The 12,464-nt window shown below is 37.9% G+C and overlaps 1 protein-coding gene across 1 annotated transcript in view; it reads right to left on the bottom strand.

Annotated features, from left to right (window-relative positions):
* Nucleotides 1-12,464, bottom strand: part of CHD7 (chromodomain helicase DNA binding protein 7) — a 91,420-nt gene that overhangs the window by 39,800 nt on the left and 39,156 nt on the right. The window contains exons 3-6 of the mRNA XM_009332087.1: nucleotides 10,839-10,977; nucleotides 6,813-6,950; nucleotides 5,660-5,725; nucleotides 659-714 (exon numbers count right to left, since the gene is read on the bottom strand). Coding sequence (XP_009330362.1) covers nucleotides 659-714; nucleotides 5,660-5,725; nucleotides 6,813-6,950; nucleotides 10,839-10,977 — 399 coding nt within the window. The remainder of the gene's footprint in view (nucleotides 1-658; nucleotides 715-5,659; nucleotides 5,726-6,812; nucleotides 6,951-10,838; nucleotides 10,978-12,464) is intronic.

The following is a 12,464-nucleotide window of genomic DNA, read 5'->3' as shown; positions in this document are numbered from 1 at the left end:
GCTGCAAGAAACTCACTTTAAGCAAATTTCTGACTCTCAGATGGAAAATTTGCTAAAATTAAACAGGCTATGCTATTTTTCTAGAAGAAAAATGAGCTTATCCAGCTGTGAAGTATCTTATTTTAAATACTGATTGCATTGCAGTTTCAGAACCCAGAAGTGAAACAACATGCTGCTCTCACCACTATTACATCCCTCTTATGGAGGGGCAGCTATCTGCTGGAATATTGGAAGCCATCTCGTTTGTTCTCTTAGACACTTTGTTGAACACAAATCTTGGTTTTGAAACAACGTTAAGGGTTATTTTTGAGTAGTTTGCAGGCACATTACTCTATAGTTGCAGTTAGATCTACACAGCTGCATAGGTATGTGCTCATGAATCTGCATGCATAATGAGCCTAAAGTTTTTAATAGCAGAGCAATTTTACCTATGGATTTCATTTTGGAGAGAACACAATTTAAGATGACGCTATCAAACCCAGTAACACCAATGCAAGGTATTTCCCCTGTTTATTTGCCACTGTTTTGGATTAAACATTAGAAATGTTTAAAGTTGGATAGTAACAGTTATATATATCATTTACAAAACTAGTTTTTAAAAACTATTTGGAAGTTACGTGAACTTAAAAATAGCAATCAAACCTGTAACTTTACTTACAAGTTTTTGTACTTTACATAGAATTCCTCTATTTCTACCTCCTCTCCATTCTCCATCTATAAGAAAAGAATTGTTGAAATGTGAGTTAAACCACTAAACAGCCCAATTTAGTTAATGATTAAAACTAACCGAAATACAGAATCCAGTCCCCACATAGAGAGACAAGTGGAGGTGTAGGAAAGTGTTTGTAGGGGGAGGACATGGGTGAGGAGTTTCCTCCAGCAGCTTACCCAAGTACATACTGCACTGCTTACTACAACTTCCAAGACATGAATCATTTGAACTCCTCCCTAACCACATGCAGCTTCATTCACAACCTCACCCCAAATCTGGCTTTCTGCCAAACCCACAGTGTTAAGTAGAAGCCAAGTGTACCATTTTCTCAGGCAGCAGCCAATTAGCAACTGCACTCCTGAATGCCATATGTATTATTTTTGGCTGGCTCATGGCAACTTTACATTGTGGGTTTTGTAATGTTTTAAAAAAGAGTTTTAAAGGGGGTTTATTCCTCCATATAGTTAATAACTCCAAACAAGAAGCCATATAAAACTAAACCTTATACCTCTGCTAGAATTTTAGTGCATCAGTGTTCATGGCTTTAGTTTTACTCAATGGTGCAATTAAATTCACTCAGGCAAGATGTCTCACATACAGAGCAGCCAAATTAAATTAACACCCAAAACCTACATTTAAAGCAAGGTTAAAGTTGTGATATAAACCAGCAAAACCAAGGGCATTCAGTGCTAAGGGTTGAGGCTACCCTTAACTTATCCCTAGTGCCAAAGTATTGCATAACATATGGCATGTAATACTTTGTTGAATTACTCCTGAACCCAACCATAGGACAAACTAAGGACAGTGCACCAGGCACAGGCTTAGAATTCAGTTTATGTCACAACATTAACGGTTGGTGTTTGCTAATGAACTTTGGAACAATTTTAAATAGAAGAGGATTTTCTGTCTTACATACTTCATCAGGAACAACAACATCTGTAATAAATACTGTATGTAGTACTAAACAGACAAAACTGTTGACCCCTGTATAAGTCAACATCCTCCATCTTTTATGTGCGTACATATATATAAAAAAAGAGAGAGAGAAATACATCTATCCATATAAAAGAGAGACTACTCTGAAGCTAGAGGATGAATTGTCATCTTCCAAATTCTCTCTCAAAACAGAAGTTGCTGGCTAGACATTACTTCCATAGCAGTGCAATTAAAGAACAGCAGCTACATTAAACTCTGTTCTAGCACAGTAAAGAAAAAGTTAATGCATTCCTAATCCCCGATTTACATAGTATTCCTTCTCTTCCAGACTAGCAAGGAATTTTATCATTTTAGCGTTTGCATCATTCCAGTACAGTCTGCTTGTGTTCCTTTCTAGAGAGAGGAGCAACACCAGCTTCCACCTAGCTCTCCCTGAAGAAACGGAAGAAGATAAGGTATTCCTGGTGCTACTTCTTGATCCTCTTGAATCCTCTGTTGAAGAAGATAAACTATCTCCTAACCCTAAACACAGGGAAGAAGCTTCTCTGTCACTTACAAAGATACTGTCAAAAGGAAGGAATTTGAAGACTATCAAGATTTTTTTTAAACAAAAAAATTTAAAAGGGAGGATTTCTCAAGAAGGTATTCATATTTAGAGGTCAAAACTGTATTAAAAGTATTAAAAAATGGAGATCCCATTATCTGAATCTATTCACTACCTGGAGAAAAAAAAAATAGGTCTTTAAGAAGTCATCCCTAATTTTAAGACATTAACTTTTTTTATTTTCTGAAATGTATTATGGCCAAGTCTCTTTTGATTAGTTTTAAATCAGAATCCTTTGAGATACATCAATCTTACAATGACAACGTGGTTAAACACCTTTATATAGAGGTGTCATATTAGCCAATTTAACTCCCCTCAACAGCATTTCAGTCAAGTATATTTTCTGTCAACTGCCAACTTAATAACACTAATTTACAATGTAAATCTTGATAAATACTGTAACTCTCATGAGTAAAATGTACTTTTGTATTGTCTAATAGGTAATAACTGGTCTATGTTAGTCTATGTTCTGTGAGTGTGCATCAAAGATTCACCTAAATAAAAAGTATTTCGGAAAAAAATCTTTTAAAAATCTTACTCTGGCATTCACTCTTATGGCCAAAAAACCCAATTCTAATCAAGTTACAATCACCAGCACTCAAGTAGGGTTTAACAATACATCAGTTTAGGATATATGAGACAGAAGCTTATGCCTTTGACGTCACTGTCCAACTCCCACTACACGTACGTTTACATTAACCAGGTAAAAAGGTGAGATAGAACATTTATGCAAAATTCTCCCAAAACTGATTACGCAGACATCCTAAAATAGCGCATGGCAGACTTGGGCAACACAGGACACTTCAAATTATCATTGCCTAGGTGCGACCATAATCGACAATCTGATCCACAGTCTCTGCAGATAATTGAAGAAATAAATGAACCCTTCCTTCAAGCAAATACTTAAGAGCACACAATCTTGCACTGCCATTGCCAGTGAAGTGATAACAGTAATACCTGCTAATGCAAAAGTTATTTGAGCAAGCCACTTGGGTGTAGAAACAAGTAAGAGCTTAAAAAAACCCGACAAAACCCAAAACACAGAAATATCAACTGCTATAAAAATAGCAGACAGAACACATTAATAACAGATGCAAAGCAACACATAAAAAACAATCCCCTCAGTTGATACACAGCACTAGATTGTAAACTAATCAGTTTGTGGAAGAGATGTAGGCATTTGTACACGGTTCAATTAGATCTAATTCTCATCGTGTATTGGTAGGCAAAGAGAGAAATTCAGATGTGTAACATGCAGGTATTACGTTCTACAAACTCCGCATCTTTCCATAATATGTGCTATTTGTGCTGAATAGCATATTTAGTTCTAGCCATTCCTTTTCAAAGTTCAGGAGCAGAAATTTGAAGGGGACTGAAGCTGGCCGAGAAAATAATTAGGAAAATGAAAAATTTCCACACACAAACTGAAGACGTCAGGACCGTGATGGTTTGGAAAGAGAGTGATACATGTACTTAACACTTTCTGCGAGAGGGAAGAGTGTTCAACAGAATTCAAAATTCCATGTTAAGAACAACAGGAAAAACCATTCTTTTATACTTCAAACATGAACTAAAGTAATTTCTACTTTTTATTCTGTACATTTCAAAAATGGTTGCAAGTACAGTGCTGCATCGTATCTGGTAACTCCAAACCTAGACTAAGGCTATTTTTGAGAAAACCAGCATAATTTTATGATAAGAATACTGCTCCAAAACCACATTATCTAATGTCCTTTACTTGAACGCAACATCTTTGTTACAACCTAATCCACTGAAAGGTTTCCTAGTGAAGCCTTTCCTCATGTTTATTTTATGCACTGGTCCTGATCGCAGCAATTTTACTTTGATTAGTAATCTAACAACCAGGGTTTTGATGACGTTAGTAAGAGTGTAAAAGACCTTTAATAAAAGCACAGTTGGATACTTCAGATGTTAAATATTAACATCCTAAAATCCATTTTTTTTGGATTTTGGAGAGGAGGGTTGGGGAAAAAAGCAGGGAAAGAAGAGACACCCCTCAAACCTGCAAATACAATCCATAAAAAACATTAAAGAAAGAGCTCAAAATAGAGCTTGCCTCCAGCAGAGCTTGCAATCAAAGACATGTAGGCAGCACACCAACCACTTCCCACAAACTGCAGCAAAATACACACTCCCCATGAGTAATCACACCTTTGTTTGCAGGGGAGAGGAAGAAGAGAAGAATAATTGGTGAAAAACAGCTTCCAATGTAAAGACATTTATGAAAAGACCACATTCTCCTCTCCTGCCTAGTAGACCATCAGGACAACTAATTACTGAGTTTATATTACATGAAGTTTATCTGAAAAATAAGCCTATGGTTTGAAATACAAAATATAGCTCTGGACTTCAAAAAAAGCCCTAGAGGTTTTGTGCTGTGAAAGCTGCAGAAACAGGTCAAATTCAATCACAGCCAGTCAGGAGATTGCATGAATTTAGGTTCACAAAGCTGTTAATGATGTTATGACGGTAGTAATAAAATTTAAAATATGAAAAAATCCCCCCCCAGACACCACAACATTTAAAAAAAAAAAAAAATCCATGAATAAGGGCAACTTTCCCTCCTCCAATTTGAAAATTGACACTTTGAGGAAAAGAAGTATTTCTGGTTAACCAAGATCAACATGAGTACCATATCTATATTAATCAGACAGTTTTCTGCCCAACTGCAGTACAAGTCAGAGAATTAGACAGAAGAGTCTATAAAATATAATAATGCCCTTTTTGGAACAATGCCTTTTCTACTTCCTACTCAGGTTTTAATACTTTGGAAGTGCAAAGGCCAATCAAGTTGTGAAGCAGATTAGAAGAATCTGTAGGCAAAGTAAGAACGTAACTAGCAACCAGGGCAGAATTAAAAGAGAACCACACTTAACTAAAGAGGGTGTCACCATCTTAGCAGAGTGACAAGGAAGATACTAACCACCTATATATGAAACATTCTTGATCGCATGTAAAGTTGTTTTAGCTGCTAAGCACAACCACTGTCAAAAGATGCAAAAATTAGGGGCAACGATTTTTCTTTACTAGAAAAGGCAGAAACTTAGGATGCAGGAGAGTTCGCTCACTCCTCAAACTCCCACGAAACATCACTCTGAAGTGAAGAGCACCACAGATTTCGCCCAGGTACGTATATTTGCAAAAATCAAAATTCTCATCTGAAGAAATGCAAGAAAAGAGTGGAAGGCGTAATCTGTTTTGTCTATGTCTATCCAAAAGCATGTTAAATACCATCTAAAGACACTTTCAGGGAACCTCCTCTATTCAATAAAACAGTTTTTCAATTTGGAATATCCGAGGTATTTTAAGAACTTAATAGAGGCTTCAGCAGAAATATGCTTAGCCTGTTTAAAAATATGGGGGGAAGGGGTTTTGTTTTGTTTTACCTTTTTCTTGACTGAACGGCTACTCATGATTTTCTCCACAACAGGACCTTCAGCATCAGCAGATTCCTACATCAGAAATACCATACAAGAGTTATGGGAGTGCATCTTTGTTACTTAAAGACTTCCTTCATTAGAACAACTTGAAATAATTTTTTTGCAACAGGAGTTTAATACACAGGAAGACTTTTTCCCCCTAGCATGAGAACTGAGAGGATTCAAATAGATTTAATACCATAATAAAGGATTGAAGAACACTTGTTTAAGCCCATTTTTAAGAGCTAATGCAACGCTAGCTCTCTCACTAGGGCTGACATGCACAGATACACAGATATAACCACATGGGCAGTTCACCTCTCCTAAAATAACACTCGCTTTCAGCACCATACAGCCTAATTATTAGAAGATGTTCAAAAACTCTAGCTGGCTGTGTAAGTGTCCACACAATAGCTGTCAAAATTGCCTGCGATTCTCTATCGCACTATTACATTAATTCACTATTACAACCTCAGGCAAACCTACCAAATTCTCCTTCTGATAAGACACAATTAACAATGGAGATCACATACAATATTTCACAGGGCTTAACAAATTGCCAAATGAAATACCAAAGAACATGTATATATTCTCCAATAGGTCATCAGTTAGTTAAGTGAAGTAGTTCTTTGAAAAAGCACTACAAAACAATGAGATTGTTACAACAGTCATTCCTACATTATTACCCCTCATCTTATTCAAACTATTTTATCCATCATTTACATTGCACAGAGAATAAAGTGTACCCTGCTGGGTACTACAAGGCAGTAATTTCATAAAGGGGTTCTTATGGTGCCTAGCAGCAGGGGACAAGCCTGAGTGGTTTATTAAAGTCACAGAAGCCAGACCACTGAATTCACAGAAGTAAATTCAAGAGTCCTAGCAGTCCAGTTTACGTTTCCTTTAGGTAGAGACCATTAATTTCAAAGAACTGTATCAAATTGCATATCATCAGCTTGTAAACAAAGTCATTAATTAATACATTCTTTAAGAAGGTAAAAAGCTAATGCCTTCTGGCACACTGTGCCAACCATGGATGAATATCACTCAGGAAAAGGGCCCACATTTGAAATTTGAATGCTGCAGTTGCAGCCATCTTTCCAGTCCGTTCATATCTGACCTGTTGCTCTGACTGGGAAGTATTTGAAGGAGAGTCTCTTCCAGCAGCATCAGCTTCATCGGCCTCCTCATCTGAAATCTTGAACTCCAGGTCTTCTGTATAACGCTTCCTCTTCACCTGCCTGCTGGAGCGTCGCTTCTAAATAGAAAGCATTGATATTTTTCATAAGAAACAAAACTGGTAAGATTGCAGAATAACAGAAAACTTCTTCATATTTCTCAAATACACTAGTGTGTAGCAAACACTATTATTTTTACAGTACCCTGATAAAAATAGTGGAATCAAGATACTACTATTCTAAATTCCTGCCTGTTAGCTGCTTTTAACTTCTGTTAAAAAAAAAAAAAAATCAACCCACTTCTTGCTTGTTCTGAGTTGGAAAGTGGTATTTTTTTTTCTTTTAGCATTACTAAAACCACGTAAGAAAATTAAAAAGTGTATCTCAGAAAGCAATTAAAATACAAGAAGTTGCACCTCTCAATTCACATCTACGACAAACTTTGACAGATGGCCAATGCAGGAACCAAACACCACCTTCCCGCAGCATGGCCCACAGTGTTGCTAAGCAGTGACAACACTGTCTTGTTCTCCCCATCCACCCAGTTGTACCCGGATTATCTTGTAGGGGAAATACAATTAAATACGATTTCCTCACTCCACTGACCCAGCACTGTTCAGAAAGACATCCTGCAGCACAGCATGGGAAAAGACCCCAAACGAATAGAGGAAAATGAAAAACTTGAACCACCCCAAATTGAAAACATGGTTTCTGTGTCCCTGTCATTGTTTAACCCCAGTTGGCAACCAAACACCACTCAGCCGCTCGGGGGCATGGGGGAGAGAACTGGAAGAGCACAAGTAAGAAAACTCGTGGGTTGAGATAAGAACAGGTTAATAATCGAACTACTACTACTACTGATAATAATAATAATACAACTGTAATGAAAAGGAAAACAACAAAGAGAGAGAAACAAAATCCAGAAAAAACAAGTGATGCACCCGCTCACCACCCACTGACTGATGCCCAGCCAGTCCCCGAGCAGCAATCACTGCCCCCCGCCAACTCCCCCCAGCTTATACGCTGAGCATGACGTCATATAGTATGGAATATCCCTTTGGCCAGTTTGGGTCAGCTGTCCTGGCTGTGCCCCCTCCCAGCTTCTTGTGCACCTCCTCGCTGGCAGAGCATGGGAAGCTGAAAAGTCCTTGACTTAGTATAAACACTGCTTAGCAACAACTAAAACATCAGTGTGTTATCACATTATTCTCATGCTAAATCCAAAACACAGCACTATATCAGCTACTAGGAGGAAAATTAACTCTATCCCAGCCGAAAACCAGGACAGTCCCCATACCCTCATCTCCAGGATGAGAGAAAGCTTGAGAGAAACCGCAGAAAACATTCTGTAAAATACACAAGCATGCATTTGACAGAATTTGCAACTTGACACTCAGTGCCAGACACCGTTTTCTGCAACAGTAAAACTCAAATTCCCAGATAGTCTGCATCAGGTTATATATTTTGAAAAGCTGAGAGCGTACGCTGTTGAAGGGAACTGTCAACTGAGCATCAAGTATCTCAATGGATTGATGTATATATTAAAAAAAAGATGTTGAATATCAACTGTTAAAAAAACATCTTTATGAATTGATATACTACTTATTTTTACGTCTTTCTCAGCTTAACACACATCTTCACCAGTACGTGCAAATACTTATGTAGCTTGTTTAACAGATCTAGGCACCCGGGTCTCTCAATGTACAGAGACAAAGTCAAATATTTACTTTTAGATAGTTAATCATACTTTTTAAAGCACAAATATCTGATGCACTCCACACAATTAGAAATTCCTTCTTTAACCGAAAATGAAATTTTGGAGCAAAAGTGAAGTTTACGTCACCCTTTTAAACAATGGTGATATGGCTTCTATCTTAACATAGTAACTTATGGGGGGTTCCCACAAAACTTTAACAATATTTTTACACTTGAAAATAGATACCACTTGGCAAATTTGCACCTTCTTTTCCATAATCACTGATGGGGAAAATATAAATTTTCTTTTGGCTCAATAGGTAAGTCTTACCATTATTTTTGGTGCCAAAAATCTCTTCTTCCATTTCCCTAATAGAAAGGATGCCTAAAACGTTATGGTAATCCTCTATTTGATTTTTATTGACTTGGTTAGCTTCCTGTTTCCTCTAACATCCACATGAGGCTTTGCAATTGTTATGCACTGTTGTCAGAAACTGTGCGTACATTTACCTGCATCAGATTATCTTTTACTCATTAACTGGCCTATAGGTAGAAAGGTGAGTAATAGGCTTGGTAATGGAATATAAAAAATGTGTATGATAACACACAAAAGTAAGTATTTTTCCTCTCTAAAGATAACGATGCATCACTTTGTGCATTACTACATAATATCGTTACAGAAGACTCACTATTCAATACTAAGAATGCAATGGTGTTTTAGACAGCTGCATAATATCAATCTCAGTTGGGAAATACATAACAAGTTTATTAATTCTAGCTGTCCTAGCATATATGGTTGTAACCCTTCCCTACATTTACGCAAAGAAGTGTGGGTGCAGTATAACATGCACGGTGCGAGAAAGTATTAAGAAAACAAAAATTACCTGAAATACTTTATTAAGTTTCATTAAAAAATTATGCAAATACCCTAACACTTGTATTTACAAAAAGAAAAAAATATTTCAAATGTAAAGTTCATCACCCAATAGTTTCACAAAGAGAAAGTTTTGTCCCACTAAACTGAAAACAAGCAAAACATGCATATATATTGAACTGTAGACAGCATATAATCATCTGCAAATTAACCCAAAAAAACATCAGCTCCAAAAGTTTCTTCTACATCTTTTGTCAGCGCCATTAATCAGGCTGAGAGGGATTTGTGGCACAGGACAGAAAACTTATTCTTCAAAGATTGTAACGTTTGCACGGTGTATCTCAACTATTCTAATTCAGAATACATGGTTTGCACGAATCGGAAATAACACTCTCTTCTGTTGCCGCTTTTGTTTTTAGCTAGAATACACTAGATTGCTCACATTTCATTACACTCTACATCCTTCTGGAAAATAGTAAGAGGGAAGGCATAAACCTTGTTTGTGTTAGGACACCACCGTTTGCCAACATCTTCACTACCCTGCTTTGCCCATTTCTCAAGTGATCATGTCTTGACATCTCTCGCAACTAGAAGCAACACATCCACAACCTGATGCGCAACGGACAAATGCAGTGGATTTCAGTAATACAGGCATGACTATTTAGGAGTCTCATATTTTCCCCATCACAATTTGCCTCTACCCCTTCATGAGGGAATTCTTATTTTTAATGCCCACTCTGACCACCACCAGCAGAAGCCAGGACCTGACCACTTCTTAACATGGCTAATGACAGAGCACACAGAAGTTGTCATATATGCTATTTCTATTTCCAGATTTTCTTTACATGAAAGAAAGTTTGGACAGAAAGTGATAGGTGTGCAGTGGTCAAGAGAAATGACCAATGTTAGCCGAAGACTGGCAGTCCTGCAAAAAGGCCCTTCATCCATTAAAGCAGGGTAGTTACAAGTCCCTGACATGCACATTTCTGACATCCTGCTTTGTCATGTCTTATTCTTGAGTTCAGAAGGTTTGCAAAGCCAATGCACCAAGAAACACGAGGCTTATAAGCAAGACCTCATAGTGGTACATTAAGTCTACAAAGCAGAAAATTCAGCACCATAATTGCAACAGTGATGAAAGAGAACACGTGGAAACTCAGCAGCACTGTACACGTATCTGCAGGTAACAAGACTGTAAAGCAAAATTATGATGAGGAATACTTGTTTTAGTAAAATATTCACTATGGTGATTTCCAGTTCTCACCTTCTTGGTGTGTCATTCGAAACAACACAGAAAATACCCCAATACCTGTATCTCTGTAACAAAGACTGTGAGACCTACCGTTTTATGCATCTAAATTGTCACAAGGGCTACACTGAACTTGAAAGATAGCATTACCTGAACCCCTGGGTCATCTTCATCTTCAGGATGAGGTGATGGTGGCGGAGTTTTTTCCAAATCTGAGTTTTCAGAACCTTCCTTTCCCTTGTTAACCTTTTTCTTTGCAGCACTAGTTTCTGAATCTGGTTTCTTGTTACTGAAACAGAGGTATTTTTAATCAATATTTCTACAAAAATGTAAGCAAAAAGTACTTAAAATAGTTAATCCGCGAGATGTTTATTTTCAGTGATTTCATTATTTTCAACTGCCTTCCTTATTTAAGTATTTAAGCATAACTGTAAAATCAGTGATGCACGGGCCATCACTATACATTTCCCATTCCTTAACAACGAACACCTCGCTTCTTTCCTTCAAGATCTTAGACAGCAACACTGAATGTCTTCAACAAGAAACTAAAAATGAGACTGGAAAGGAAGAGCTGCTTTCTTCAAAACCTGCACTTTCTGAAAGTGGTGTTTGGGCAACCTGACACATGTGAAGAGAAACAGGATTACGTGTGCACTTGTCTTGATATTAACTCTGCAGACCAGGTGAGCAGAAGCAGAGGAAGTGTTACCAAAACAAAGGACCAAATGAGAAAATTCTTCATTCTCTTCTACCATCCCTGCTATTTCCAAGCAGAAATGGCACTTTTGTGTCAGCTCTGAGGGCACCCATACAGCCTCAATGCGTGCAACCACAGCTTGTATGGGGGGAAAACCCACCCAGCTGGTATCTCAGCATCTACATGATACTAGAAAGCTATATCCACCAACGGTAGAGAAAGGTTTTGGGGATTGTTTCTCCCCCTCCTCCCCCATGAAAACGTTCGCCACCTGAGGAGCTGGGACCCCATTTCTCCACCTGTACTCAGAAGCCTGGAAAGGGGGGAGGATGCACATGTCAAAATCCAGCTTTAAATAACATCATCACCAAATCATGCACCGAGACGATCTTCAGCATCATGGGGGTGAAATTTTTAAATGGCAACGAAGAAGAATCAATGGTAAGAGTTAGCAATTTTAAGCACATTTAGCCTTTGAGTCTCGTGTGGGTTTTTGCTAGTCTTTCTTCCCCTCTGTGGTCAACCCCTCCAGGCCTGTTACGATTTGACAGGCTGGTTGTGGAAGTTGCCGAGGCATTCAAGAGCAGAACAGAGTTACGCACTGGTACCCGACAAACAGCGAGTACGGGTCACCAAACAGTATGACAGGCATATATATATATATATACATACACACACACATGGCTTCTGCACCCTCAAAGTTTTAATTTCATACCCGGGATGCTGCCTGGGGTTTGTTTTTCCTTCATAATCCCCAGCCTTGTAACTTCACAAACAAACATCAGCTTTAAGCTTGTTCATTTTGATCAGCGCGTTGGCCCACTGAAGGCGTGTTTTGGAGCTGTAATTTAAAATTCCCGAATACGGTTACATGTCGCTTGGGGACTGGGACAACTCAGTTGTGGTATTATCCTCTTTTGCAGCCTGTGTTTAAACTAATGTTGACTTAAAAATAAAATACAATTTACAAGTGAAAAGACTGGGAGTTTTGGAAATGAATTTGCATTATCGTGAAATTACAGGGCGTATCACAGCTTTCCTCTCAAAAACAGACCTCAAACTGTGAGAATTAAAAAAAA

Source organism: Pygoscelis adeliae, unplaced genomic scaffold (genome assembly GCF_000699105.1).
Source record: "Pygoscelis adeliae isolate BGI_AS28 unplaced genomic scaffold, ASM69910v1 Scaffold98, whole genome shotgun sequence".
NCBI lineage: Eukaryota > Metazoa > Chordata > Aves > Sphenisciformes > Spheniscidae > Pygoscelis > Pygoscelis adeliae.
Note: the sequence above shows the minus strand (reverse complement) of the source record. Positions and strands in the feature narration are given on the sequence as shown.